At 38.2% G+C, this 15,054-nt stretch overlaps 1 protein-coding gene across 3 annotated transcripts; it reads left to right on the forward strand.

Annotated features, from left to right (window-relative positions):
- The first annotated feature begins 2,973 nt into the window (after nucleotides 1-2,973).
- On the forward strand, nucleotides 2,974-13,948 carry prdm11 (PR domain containing 11). 3 transcript variants are annotated; one of them, XM_067437013.1, is made up of 8 exons: nucleotides 2,974-3,219; nucleotides 3,921-4,043; nucleotides 4,157-4,233; nucleotides 5,519-5,778; nucleotides 5,880-5,947; nucleotides 6,090-6,277; nucleotides 6,876-7,409; nucleotides 8,585-13,948. In XM_067437013.1, exons 2-8 carry the CDS (start codon nucleotides 3,979-3,981, stop codon nucleotides 10,738-10,740), a joined length of 3,348 nt encoding a protein of 1,115 aa, XP_067293114.1. In that variant the 5' UTR covers nucleotides 2,974-3,219; nucleotides 3,921-3,978; the 3' UTR covers nucleotides 10,741-13,948. The 3 variants fall into 3 exon arrangements, with proteins under 3 accessions (XP_067293114.1, XP_067293115.1, XP_067293116.1); XM_067437014.1 differs by having other exon boundaries at nucleotides 3,926-4,043; XM_067437015.1 differs by lacking the exon at nucleotides 6,876-7,409.
- The last annotated feature ends 1,106 nt before the right edge of the window (nucleotides 13,949-15,054 follow it).

The raw sequence follows: 15,054 nt of genomic DNA on the forward strand, positions 1-15,054 counted from the left end.
CATGAGAATGAACCTCATTGGTTCTCGAGGAAGCTCAGACTTGCTGCGTAACACGAGAATTAACCTCATTGGTTCTTGCGGAAGCTCAAATGTGCTGCGTAACACGAGAATGAACCTCATTGGTTCCAGTGATGCCAGTAACGCGTTACTCTAATCTGACTACTTTTTTCCAGTAACGAGTAATCTAACGCGTTACTATTTCCAAACCAGTAATCAGATTAAAGTTACTTATCCAAGTCACTGTGAGTTACTATTTTAGTCATTTTCCTTAGTAAAAACCGACAGCTTATCAAAATTCTCAGCCCGAAGCCGTGTTTTTTATTTATTTATTTTACTTTTTACATTGTTGCAGCCATTAAAATAGTTCAGTTTTGTTTTTAATGTCAAAGTAGTTATTTTTCGTTTCGTTTTTTTATTATCCTAATTTAGAAAAATGTTCAGAGCAATTTTTTGTTTGTTAAATTAAAGTTTATATAGGCAAGACAATTCAAGAGTTGGTTTGAGAGACTAGGCTATTAAACATGCGGTTAACTCACTGGGTCGTCACATAAAAAAATTAAAACTTTAATTTAACAAACAAAAATTGCTCTAAACATTTTTCTAAATGAACTTAAAAAAGAAACAAAACGAAATATAACTACTTTGACATCAAAAACAAAGTAGGCTAGTTATTATACCACCACAAAGGCATTTGAGGCAGGCTGATAGATTAGCCTACTGCTCGCAACGGCGCTCAAAAAAACCGAAACGGGCTACACAATCTTAACAAAAAAAAAAAAGTACATGCAGGTTGTCTTATAGCCTACCTTACACTTCAGCAAAATTAATATAAATCCGATCTTCAATTCCCGCGGTATATGCTCATTTAACGGACTTCACATCAAAGCAAAATATTCCAGCATTTTATTCAGCAGCTCATTTCAAATTCAAAGATCGCAATATGAGAGAGAGTGACCTAAGCACTGGTAAGATCATTAGTCTCATTATTTTATATTGAAGATGATTGTTTTGTGTGACTTATTTTAAAGTTTCATTTACGGCCATATGCGTTGGCTTGCTTTACTCATTTGCAGCGATGTTGCAGTAGCACCATCATATCTATCTGACTACAACATAACACGCTCTCACATTTATTTTTTAATTATTTGCCAGGAGTAAAATTTACACATGTGGTTTAAACAACCAAATATATTTACATTTGTCCGGTTTAGTTTGAAATGCTTTCATGCACCTTCTGAATTGGTTTGTTTGAGTGATCGGAATTAAATACGAAAGACTCTCGGAAGGCATTTAGGCCTACTCCTGGTCATTTCGCAATCAGATAGATAGGCCTACCTGGTCAGAGAAAACGAATGAAGGAACCAGTTGTAAAAAGGCCATAATTCTAGCAGCTGCACTGAAGAAACGGATCTTTAACCCTGCGCGAGCCATATCTTGACAGTGGCGCAAGCTATCATGGTCTCATGTTGTTTCCACCAGCACATCTCATTGTTCATTTTAATTATTAAAATAAATATAAAACGAAGGAGAAGCCTAAAAAAAGGGGCGTAAAAAAGTTTGGGCCGTCAGGGCATAAATGCAATAAAGTGTGTTGCCAAAAACGGTTGTCATTTCTATTTTGAGGTGGCAGGGGTGTTGTCGGCAACTGCTGAATGTAACTAATAAAGTAACTTGCAATCTAACTTAGTTACTTTTAAAATCAAGTAATCTGTAAAGTAACTAAGTTACTTTTTAAAGGAGTAATCAGTAATCAGTATTCAGATTACTTTTTCAAAGTAACTGTGGCAACACTGATTGGTTCTCACACGTCAAGCGAACATTGCCTACACTTACCATGCTAACATTTACCAAAACTTGTGTGATTTGATGACTGTTTATGTGGATAAAAGCCTAATTTGAATCTGTTCCATCATATAAAGCGGTTGTTTCTCTTCAGAAAACTTGGGCCCGTATACACAGATTAGTTTTACGATCTCTTTATGAACATTTTGAAGTGCCAAAGTGGTAGTCACATAGGCTGTCAATGGAGGAACAGAAATCTCTCAGATTTAACCAAAGAAGATCTTCATTTGTGTTCTGGAGATTAATGAATGTCTTATTGGTTTGGAAGGAAATGAGTGAGTAATTAACAGTAGAATGTCCTCAAAATGTCCACAGGATGTCCTCAACATGCACAACCGTTGTATAGCCTAATGCAACTTGCTTTGTTTTAAAACAGCAGCTTCACGGTTTGTATAACTAACTAAAGACATGTTCTTTCCCTAATTGCAGACCTGTGGGACATTTCTGTTGCAAATCCATAGCGAATTAAATATTAGACTAAACCGTTGACAAATCTATGAAAATTTCTCCAGCTTCTTTCACTTGATTTTTGTGACATAATCCATGACATTATCAGCAACAGCAATTAGTTAACTCTACTGCAACATACATTTTCTTTTGTCATTTTTAAAGCTGTGTGCAGTGATGTTTCATTTGTCTTTATTTGCAGGAGAATATAAATAATAATTATTTTGTGTTCAAACGCTACACGGTTCCAGTCTAGCGTCATGAGCGATGCCATAAACTGGAATGTAATAGTGGACAGTTCCGAGCATAATTACAGTAAAATTCGGTCAATAGGAGCTTTTCAAACTGTAATCCTATATTATAACACGAATCAAAAAAACAAATATAAAACGAAGGCTAAAATTGTTAAATTTTGAATGGATTCTGTACACTAAATGTTTAAAACCAAAATAAGTGCATATGACCTGTGAGTTGAATAATTAAAAAAAACGTAAAGTTTTATTCATTAAAATAACATAAAGTGAAAACTTGACACAACTTGGCAATCGTTTGTAATGTTCCAGGAGTCGCGTTTCGTAAACGAACGCACATGAAACGCGCGTGAACCGCCGCCGCCTCGTAAGCTACAACTTCACACACAATCTAACTTTCCCTTTCCTGAAATTTCGTGCCCGGTCTGCACAAACGCCGCTTTCTTCCGTTTTCCATGTCATTTCCTGTAATAAAAAGATGGTGGTCATAGCAGAGAGAAGCAGCTGACTGTGGTACAAACATTTGGAGATGATAAACTTTGCATCGCCCGGGACTAGTGAAATCCCCCCGTGCTGTTGCGTCACCGCCGCGTTTCTCGGAGCGGCCAAAGTCGAGACGCGCCACGGCTGAAGAAGACCACCAAAGACCCCTCGACGCACTGCGTATATTCTCTAGACGGTGAGTTACACTCACTAGCCAATGTGGCCAATGAAAATGGCTTCCGAAAGCGTTAGGCAAATTGCCAGTTGCCTTGCAGACGCTAAACGGAGACCGAGCGCGCACAAGCATTGCGTACCGTCACTGTCATCAGCCGCGCTTGATCGCGTGTGCAACGTTTACCTCACAATGGTCAGACGAATACAACTTTGTAGCATTTTTGTCTTTCAAGAGAGTATTGTTGCCGTATTTGTTTTCCTGCACTCGTCTCTCTCACAGCTCTTGTAGTTTATGAGTGATGGCCGGTTTGGCCAATCAGAGCGCTGCTCTCAGAATGAAATATTTTGGAACTAGGTTCTGGATCGGAAACGTCAGCACAAAGGAGTGATGGTTTCTCGCGGTCACTTTCCGAGTTCGCTGAGCGTGCTGTAGGGTTGTCGCATTATGCATGTTTTCATGAAAGCAACTTAAAGTGTACATTTATAACCAACAAATGCAAATGAGATGACAAGGTAGAGCCAGCATGACGTCACGGTACCCCCCTGTAATTGGGTAGTTCATAAATAACATGGGCACACACTAGTTTTACCCATACAGTATCTGGATTGTAGGTTAAGTTATATACGTTTAAGATTAGTGACTAGTAAAACATTTTTTTAAAACCATCATTATATATTAAAAATGGTATCATCAGCATAAAAAATGTGACTGATGAATTTCAGAGCAGAAGAACATGTCGAAGTGAGACGGGGCACACGGGAGTTTCTCCTTCCTGCCCAGATGGCAGATTCCTGTGCTGTTCCAGACCATTCTCCCATGGAGGCTGAGGCTGAATGCAGCACCAGGTCAGTCTTGCTAAGTGTGAACTATGGGAAACATTTATAGAGCAATTCCTGTGCATAAAGTTAAGAGTTGAAAAGCAGTAGTAATAAGCAGTTTTTCTACCTGTTTACCCTAGTGCCTCAAATGAGAAGTCAGCTGAAGAGCCAAACAAAAAACTTAAAGTTGACCATGAGCACTGTACCAGTTTCTGGTGTAAGTATCATTTAATTAAACGTAGAAGAAGTATTTTTAGATACTTGGACATGTTAATATGACAGCATTTTTTTTTTACACTAAGTGAAAATAGCTAAATAGTTTAATAAATAGTGTTTTTTTAGCAACAAATGCTATTTACAATAAGTGCGAGTAGCAATAGATTCTATTTACACTGTGGAAATAGCATTTTTTAAAGGGGTGGTAGCGTGGTTTCTTTCTAGGCTTTATTGTGTTTATAACATGCAGTATAACATGTCTTAATACAATTTTTTTTTAAACGCTGTATTTTTCTTATATTTTACCTTTATTCCACACCGCTGTCTCCACTGTCCTTTGAACTGCTCATTTGCTTCCTGCTTCTATGAAGCCCATCCCTCCGATAAATGCGATGGTCTTAGATTGGTTAGATGCATAGACAGTAAAAGAAATGGACAGAGCGTTCCCATAGACTTCAACGGCGGAAAGTGAGGTCAGTTAGAGGCACTCACTTCCTGATGGCTGAGCGTACTGAGCTGAGTGCTAGATCCTTGGTAAGATGGCCAAATGTAGTTTCCTGTATTTTTATTGGCTGAAGTGCCAAGCACAGGTTGTCCAGAAACGCCACGCCCCTTCCCATTACGGGCAGAATTAACGTCTGCGGTGACTAGCAAGGGTTTATGATGTCATCAACCCGGGAAGAAGCTTGTTGTAGTCCAAACCGGCCTTTTTTGTAGGCTATAAACTGCCATAAAAGACAATATCTCCATTTGCATTGAACTTTCAGCGCTGTAACTTTGCAGATACTGTTTATGCTTAAGCAGCAACATTACACACTAACTAAAGTTAAAAAATTGAAATCGCATGCAACCACCCCTTTAAAAGCATTATGCTATTTACCCTATATAAAAATATTTTCTTTGCGATAAGTGTAAATCGCTAGAAACTATTACTTATCAATAGTTGCCGATACTATTTGCACCTTAGTGTTGTTCATTACACGATATGCAATAATAATAAAATAAATTATTATATTTATTAAAATTATTAAATGGATGCTGCCTTATTGGGACAGTAAAGCCCTCCCAACCACTAACACTAAACACTTTATTATGAAACACACATTACAAACTTTATTTCCACTTTGCGAATATTTTATATAGATTATAAAATAAGGAGTTTGTGTAAATAGCTCTGTCAAAAGGGCTTGCTATTTTCACTTAGTGTTAACACTTTCAGATGAGAATTTTATATAATATAGTTGAAATTAATATATGTATAATTATGCTGTTTACTCATTATACAGTTTGTGAAGAGTGCAAGAAGTATTTTTTGGAGGAGTGTCCTACCCATGGGCCGCCTGTCTTTGTGCCAGACACCCCTGTGACATCAGGGGTACCAAATCGGGCAGCACTTACTGTACCCTCAGGCATCGAGGTCCACCAAGATGGGGACAAGGTGGACGTCTGCTGCATGGATAAAAATATACCAAAGGGGGCGCTGTTTGGTCCTTATCAAGGTCAAATAATGACCTCAGATAAACCTTCAGGCCCATACTCTTGGATGGTAGGATATGTTGTATGTTTAATCACCAGATGAAATAATTGTATGTATGTGTATTAATTTTTAATGCAAAAACATTTTAACGTCAAATGTATTTATTACAGATTGTTGATAAGGACAACAAATATAAATTCATTGATGGGAGTGATGAAACTACAGCTAACTGGATGAGGTAATACCATGCCACTTTAATTCCTCTTTTCTTTTTAATTTAGAAAATTGTGCTATTGTAGTAAGTAACCAAGTGTTCTTTTTGTCACTTTGGTTATATTTAAATGATTGAGTTCAGTGTTCATTTTCTTTATTCCTCTCAGGTTTATTCAGATTTCTTCAGATGAGAGTGAAAAGAACCTGAGTGCATTTCAACACGGCGATCAAATATTCTTCCGAGTGTGTCAGAGACTGGCGGTGGGCGAGAAACTTTGTGTGTGGTACAGCAGCGAGTACATGAGGCGACTGCAGAGTGTGTCTCGGGACAGCATTGACCGCAATCTAGACACAGGTGAGACACCTCTTGCTGGTTCCTGAGAAAAAAAGAGGTTCAGGAATCTCTCAGCGCTTTGTAAGGTGCTGCTAATACAGTGCAGAGCTGAATGCAGGTTAAATGAAAAAATACTTGGTTCTTTCAGTATAAAACGTGTTGTTGAACACTAGATGGGAAGACTGAAAACTCACACAATTTTACACAAATGTAAACAGTAGTTCAGCCAAAATTATATACAAACTCTGAGATACAAACATGAGGGAATTCTACTGGTCACACTTTACTTTTCAAGCGTCAAAAGGGATCCAAAGGCATCATAAAAAGTATCGTAAATGTGCGCTATATTTCAAGTCTTCTGATAGATTTGAGGAACAGACCAAAATATAACTTATTTCATATTGAACATTTTTGATCAACAAAAAAGTACCCAGACGAGATGTTCCGGGCCTGCAATGGTTTAACAGGTAAGTGACATGGGATTTTATTTTATATACTAAATCTTTTTTACTCATCCTGCTTTAGCCTTATACTTTTTTCCAGTTTTATACTTAACCATGCAGTTAAAAAAAATGCTGATAGTGTTTCCCTTATTAACCATTGCAATATTGTATTGCAGGAGTGAAATTAGAAGAGCAGGATGAACCCAAAGGTCCAGTGTTGAGATCTGCAATGCATGGTAGAAGGACCCTAAGCAAGCATGGAAGTGATGAGGCAGAAAACCAGCCCCAGGCCAAGAAAAAGAAGATTGACCTCATTTTCAAAGATGTCCTGGAAGCATCTCTGGAGGCTAATCAAAGTCAGAACAACCCCCTGAACAGCACCTTGTCTTTTCCAAGAGCAAGAACAAATGTCTGCCAGGTTTTCAGCCAGCCTGACGGTGAGTGTAAAGTGTCAGTCTTTGCTTCTGGGTTGGCTTCCATGGAACACCACGAGAGTGGATTTGATGCGAAATGTATTAAAACGGAAGACATGGAAGAAGATGCGACCCTGACCAATGAAGGTCCCTCGACATCTTTCTGCCCAAACTGTGTGAGGTTAAAGCGGCGAATCCGTGAGCTGGAGGCTGAACTGCTCCGTCTCAGAGGACAGGGGCATGCTGAAATTAAGCCTGTACCACTATCTGAGCCACTTCCTAGTGAGGACCTCAGAGGTAGGTTAGCACGTGGGATGAAACGCTACCATGGATGAGAGCCTTTCTGCAATACATTTTTAACATTGATCTTTAGGGGAAAAAAAGACCATATAAACCAATTTGTCTCTTAATCCATCAACTAAAGTTCTTTTGCTGTTTTTTGCCAGTGATTGTGTGATTTGCTGCATTTGTTGAAATTTTCAAATGGAAGCGCACTCTTAATTAAAAGTTTGAATACAATTATTAATGAGTGTTTTCTTTTTGAAACCTGACACTAAAGTTTAATTCTCTGCTTGTTTGGTTTGTTGTTTTTCAGAAACAAGAATATTTTAGTTTAATCATATTTAAAAATATGATTTGTATTGGTTAATGTAGCACTTGAAATAAATATATGCTGTATTAAGAAGGTGTGCTTATAATCAGGGCTTGACATTAACACTCCTACTGGCCACTTTGGCGGGTTTAATTTTACATATAATAAACATATATATACCATGTTAGCCGTTTAAAAAGGCATATGAAATGATAAACAGTGTAGGGTTGTCAAATATATAGATTTTTTTATACATATCGATACTGAAAAATCTGAAAAGCTTCTTATACGCATTACGCATACCAATACATGATATTGGTATGCACCTCCCCTCACTCACTTGTTTCAATTGTTCTGGTTGAATATTGTTGGTTTTACAGGGCTTGAATTTCAGCGTTGGATTGTGTGTACTGTGCACAATTTTACCTACAGATTTTGTGCTCACACCCAAAGATTTTCTTTTGCTGCTTGTTGCCCTGAAACAGTCAAATACACAAAAATAATGTCAAAATTATGGTCTTGGCAAGTATTCACGTAAACACAGTCAATAATGTTTTAAGTGAATGTAAACATTTTAGAAAGAAAATGCCTGTGTAACAGTATAATGGATCCATGCGCCAGGTCTTAAAGTGACAGCAGCCTAATGTACCTGCTGCCAGATAATATTATTAAAAAACAGATAATGTGGCAGGTTTTCCCCATGGTATTGATGTCAAAATTGTAGCTAGTGGCTAGTAACTTTGGATAACCACTAGCCACATTGGCTGGTGAGCAAAAAAGTAAATGTCACGCCCTGCTTATAATAGTTATGGGAACTCTGAAATGTTCATTCACACCAAATTTAACCATGTGTTATGCTCTGTTTGCTCATCTGTTGTAGACACCATGACGCCCATCCAAGCGGCGCTTGAAGAGGATGAACAGGATGTTGATTCTGCTGATGAATCCATTTCTGCTGACCTCATGGTGGCTGTGGATGAGTCCTCAAAACTCTCTGTGGGATCAGGTCGTCGGATTCGCCGCTTCAAACAGGAGTGGCTGAAGAAGTTCTGGTTTCTCCGTTATTCGGCAACACTTAATGAGATGTGGTGCCACGTGTGCCGACAATACACCGTCCAGTCCTCCCGTACATCTGCTTTTATCATCGGCTCCAAGCAATTCAAGATCCACACCATTAAACTGCACAGCCAGAGCAATCTGCACAAGAAGTGTTTGCAGCTTTATAAACTTCGCATGCACCCGGAGAAGACTGAGGAGATGTGTCGTAACATGATGACACTCTTCAATGCTGCCTACCATCTGGCTTTGGAAGGACGGCCATTTTCCGATCTGCGACCCTTGGCAGAGCTGCTCAAGAAGTGCGACCTCAAAGTGGTGGATCAGTACATGAATGAAAATGACTGTCAGATTCTCATCCAACACATCGCTCGGGCATTCAAAGAGGATCTTGCTGAGAAGATTCGCCTTTCGCCCTTTCTAAGCATCATCATGGATGGACAGAATGACGATCTCCTGGCTGACACTGTAGCCGTTTACGTCCAGTTCACCACCACTGATGGGCTTCCTGCCACCGAGTTCCTCTCCCTGCAAAGGCTTTGCGGAGGCAACGTGGAAGGCTACCTTCAGGCCGTGGATCGTGCCTTTGGTGTCCTCGGGCTAAGACTCCAGGACATGCTAGTTGTTGGCTTGGGAATAGATGGCTCAAACATCTCCTCTTCTCTAAGGGCAAATCTTTACATAGCCATACGAAAGACAATCCCTTGGTTGTTGTGTCTACCTGTGATGATCCATCGCCCCCATTTAGAGGTTCTGGATGCCATCAGTGGTAAGGAACTGTCTTGCTTGGAGGATTTGGAGAACAATTTGAAGCAATTGCTTAGTTTCTACCGGTATTCTCCACGCATGATGGCTGAGCTGAGGTCAACAGCACCAACTCTCTCAGAGGAAGCTGAATTTCTTGGGGATATAAGGGCCGTTCGTTGGATCATAGGGGAACCCAATGTTCTCAATGCCCTAATTAAGGACTATCTGGAGGTGGTTGCTCACTTGAAACGCATAAGCAGCCAAACCCAGAGAGGTGATGCTGCTGCCATCGCTCTGTCTCTCCTACAGTTCCTGTTGGACTATCAGTCCGTGAAGCTGATCTATTTTCTGTTGGACATCATTGCTGTCTTTTCACGACTTGCTTTCATATTTCAGGGGGACTATCTGTTGGCGTCACAAGTGGACGCAAAAATTGAGGATGCCATTCATGAAATTGGCCAATTGGTGGATTCCCCAGGGGAGTACCTACAGGAGTTTGAAGACAACTTTCGAGAGAGTTTCAATGGTGTGGACCTCAAGAACTTGCGGGTTGCAGAGTCCAAGTTTCAGTCCATTCGAGAGAAGATCTGCCAGCGAAGTCAAGGCATCTTGGCCCAACGTTTTGATCCACGCAGTCGAACAGTGGTCCAGGCTTGTCAGGTCCTTGACCTGGCCTCGTGGCCTCTTAACAGGGATGTTCTTGGCGCATATGGAGAGGAAGAGATCCTTGTCATTTTTGACCACCTGGAGACAATTCCTTTATCCGGACGCGAGCTTACTCAAGAAAGAATAGATGCCAGAGGAAGTCTTGTGGGTGAATGGAGGGACCTGAAAGCTGATTATTGTAGTGTGAATGGTTTTAAAGAATTAGTCAGCCACATCTTCAGATACAAGCAACGTTTTCCTCTTCTCAATCACATCCTGCAGATTGTCAGGGTCTTGCCAACGTCAACGACATGCTGTGACAAAGGAAGAGGTTCATTGCAAAAAGTGCGCCGAAATAGCCGTTCCAGACTGACTCTGGATCAGATCAATGACCTGCTCACCTTGGCCATTAACGGACCGCCTATCGGTAGCTTTGACGGAAAGCGAGCATTGGACAGCTGGTTTGAAGAGAAATCTGGGAACAGCTATTCACTTTCAGCAGAGGTGCTGAGCAGAATGTCCGCCACCGATCAAAAGTCTGTGTTGCACAATATGGATATAAATGCAGAGTATTATCCTGATATTTGACTGATCAGAGCCAATTCCTCAGCCAACATGATTCCAAAAAAGCCATCTCATTGGAAAAGGGCTGATCGGGACTATAATGTGATTGGCCAAGTAATTTGACACTGGCCCTGCTGCTAAATGGCCTAGATCAGCGTCTTCTCTAAGAGTCGGTATGAATGCCTTTGCAGGTCGCAGGCACATGAAACACTTTAAAATGTTCATGTAAAATGGCTGTGATGTGTTGATATGTGTTTTGTTCCAAAGAGAAACTATTTTCTAGTGAGGATTGTTGCTGTTAGGTGAATGTTCGACTGAGCACCATTTCATCAGGCATTGGTGAGTGAAGCCTCCTACAGTCTTTTGTAATCTCTGAAAATGTCACCACCTTGCAAAAGCTGATTTAACTAAAAACTTTCTTGGGAAAAGAAAAAAACCTTTTATTATTCTGTCTGCAATATAATTCGAGCAATCATTTGTATGTAGACTTGTGTGTATGGACATTATCTAACAAAAAGTGCTTAATTTTATAGCATGTTCTTTATGCTGGTTATCGGTAATTGGAATGGAAATAGCCACTATTTTGCCATGCAGTATATACCTAGCATTTTGTATCTTTTTTTAGATGCTATTTAAGTCAGAGTTCCTCAAATCACTGCCCTGAAGAGTTTAGTTCCAGTCCTAATCAAACACACTTGAACAAACTAATCAAAGTCTTCAAAGTTACTAGAAGATTACATGCAGGTTTGTTTAAGCTAAAATCTTCAGGACCGATCTGGGTAACCCTGCTTTAAGTTAACCATAACTCTTAAGGTTTGAAAACATGTTGATGTGCCATAATAACTTATGCAATCGGGCACCTGTAATGTGCAGTTTACACACAATCTGATTTAAAGTGCATAGCGTAAATATGCAAGGTTTGAATTCCTTACCAATAATCTTTTATCATGTGCTGGTGTTTGATTTCTGGTACATATTTTATGTACAGTTATAGACACCCACTTCAGGTCCCCTTTCTAAGCCAGTTCAAATTATAATATAGTTACATTTTCATTTGGGTTTTACTCGATCAAAGCAACAAATATATCATGTTTACTTTTTAATGCCGCATATAGGCAGATTAAATAGTCAAATGTTTACTAAAAAGTTTAAATGACAAACAGAAAATATTTCAGTAATAAAAGCCCCAGTTTTAATAACACTGTCTTTCATCAGCCATACTTTTCATCTGATTTAAATGCTTGTGCATGACGTCACCACTAGTAGGCGACAATGTACAACAATTTAACTTTGGAAAAATCTTTTAGACATTAAGTACCTGAAAAAATCTTTTTTTTTTTTATATAATGTCATACAAGAACCAAACTTTTGTATTTTTGATTGTGTTATTATGTGCATTCGTGCAATTTAACAGTGCATGTCTTATGGTCAGCAGCATATGTTTTCTCTGACTTTTAATTCGTTATTTTTGCCATACCTTGCCACTAAATTCCATCAATTATACCTGTGCAATATATATTTTACACTTAAATTGTGTGTTCTTAAATACAAGAAAGTTTAAAACTTACTAATAATGTTCATTTGAAGCAAAACTCTGGCATTTAGTGGTCAAGCATGCTTTATAAGATGCCTATGGATTTGCCCTTTTTATTTTGTCATACAAATTTCCATATTTTTCATTCATAACTTTTTTTAAATGTAATTTCTCAAGGTGAAAAAAAAGTGACCAGTTGAGATCTATTATTAAAATGTAAGGCTTTTATAGTCATATTTGCCAGTTAACATGCAGTTTTATTCATATAACTGTTAAAGTGTCATTATTTTTTATTAAAAAAATATTGCAATCTGTGGTATATCTCCATTTATCTCAAATACATGCAGTATAATATGCTGCATTCACGCCATGTCTAAATTACCATGTCTATGAAGTACAGCGGTCACGTAGTACAAGTAGGAGTTCCCAGTTTACAGGTTGTAATTACTAGCTCTGAGGACGTGAACGCTTTTTACAAGTTGAAATCCCGTCATAGGTAATTACGACACGGCGTGAATGCGCCTACATTAAATATTGTATAGTGCAAAATGGAAAAGGTGCAGGTAAACGCAGTGTTTTCTAAAGTTACGTTAACCTCTAACTAACATGCACATTTAAGACTTGACTACCTTCCATGTGCTGCAATGTTTTACATTGATCAAATTTTCTACAGTAATTAAAACAGCTTGTCTTCATTTTAAAATAGATTTAGATTTTGCACGTCTGAAATTTTAGCATGTTTTTAAAAGCCTCAGAAAGCTTGTATTTTAGGGACAATCTCATTTTTTTTTAATTCTGTTTTAATGAATGTACATTTTTTTAAAACTGTTTAACGCAAAAGATTATTCTCATTTAATATGTCAAACTATTATGTTTCAAAGTAGAAAAAGCTTTTTTTGTTTGCATTTCTTTGTCCCATTGCGCAATTGATGTCATAGCACACCCACATCTAAACGCAATTGGAGTAGCAATAGGATTGAGTAAAGGATTAATAAGTGCGCTGCCAAAAAATCAAAACGTTTTGTTTCATTTATGCATGTATGTGAATGCTTTTGAATGTTAGACTGTTACCTCACAGTGAGGTATGCCATCGAGTGAATCTTCTAATGTTGTGTTGGGAGTTATAGGTCGCAGCGGCGTCTTACTCGGACGTTTGCTCGTCTTCTTCAATTGTGAATTCTGATCAAATGAGCCAAAGTCAAGCCTGATTTTGTTTTGGAAAGGCTTTAATTTTCCTTTCATCAAATACTACGCGTACCAAATGTAAATGTTACGTCGAGATTCATTATTTTGTACTTCTTGATTTACTTCATGTAATGTAATCACAATAATGTTCATTGTCCGTATTCTGAATTATTATGAAATGTTTTTCAAACAATTAATGTTGATTTGGTTTTATGTGGGAGACACTAGGTCTAAGGCCTAAGTAACAAAGTTACTTCTGATTTCAAGTTTATTTTCAAACGGATTAAGTGAATGGTAGCTCTATATTCTCATTCAGTTTCTCTTTGCAGCGAAATATGTCATTTGCTTAGATTTATACATCATACACACATAACACTGGAAACTCAAGAATATGAACTTCATGTGAAATGTATACCTAGAGAATGTGTACATGTATTATAGAAACCCACTTAAAATGACAGCATATGGAATCTATATTCAACAAATAATGGTTTAATAAAGTTTTATATGTTATTTTCATTGTCATGGTCCTTTTTTCACTGGTTGCTTAATTGTCTTCATTCATTCAGGGGTAAATAGGTCATGAAATGAGAAATTTAATTTACCTTGATCTTTAAACTTATATATAAGTGGTCTTTGTACCATTAAAACATCCTGCAAGTTTCTTAGCTTAAAGGATTCGTTCACCCAAAAATGACATTTGTGTCATTAATGGCTTCATGTTGTTCCTCACCCGTAAGACCTCCGTTCATCTTCAGACACAGTTTAAGATATTTTATATTTAGTCGGAGAGCGTATCTAAGTGTATGCACACTATACTGCCCATGTCCAGAAAGGGAATAAAAACATCATCAGAGTAGTCCATATGTGACATCAGTTAGTTAGTTAGAATATCTTGAAGCATTGAAACGGTTTTGTTGATTCATAATCGTTCAAATCTTTATTTGAGGATTGAAAACAAACACGGAAGAGAAGACAATGCTGAATAAAGTCGTAGTTTTTGTGATTTTTGGACCAAAATGTATTTTCGATGCTTCAAGAGATTCTAATCAATCAACTGATGTCACATATGGACTACTTTGATGATGTTTTTATTCCCTTTATAGTGTGCATACACTTGCATACGCTCTCGGACTAAATATAAAATATCTTAAACTGTGTGTGAAGATGACCGGAGGTCTTACGGGTGTGGAACGACATTACGCTGAGTCATTTATGACATAAATGACATTTTTGGGTGAACTAACCCTTTAAAGGGGGCCTATTATGCAAAATTCACATTTACATGGTGTTTGAACATAAATGTGTTTTTTTGTATTCCCCATGAATCATAAGCAGTGTCTCAACCAGCTGTTTCCAGTTTCTGTGCATTTTGAGGTCACATTGAACATGTGCAATGGAAACAGCCACCGCCCACGACTGCTGACAGACTCCGTCCTATTAGAGCTGTAGACAATCCGCCATGTTTATCTGTGTATGTAAGAAATGTATTCTTATAAAGTTGTTTGATTCATATTAACAGCATATTTAGTAGTAGTATTGCGCTGCTTTCACTTTAATACATAGATCTAATATACAGATGTGATTTGTTTACTTGCTGTTAACGTTCACTGACATAA

The sequence above is a fragment of the Pseudorasbora parva genome, chromosome 25 (assembly GCF_024679245.1).
Source record: "Pseudorasbora parva isolate DD20220531a chromosome 25, ASM2467924v1, whole genome shotgun sequence".
NCBI lineage: Eukaryota > Metazoa > Chordata > Actinopteri > Cypriniformes > Gobionidae > Pseudorasbora > Pseudorasbora parva.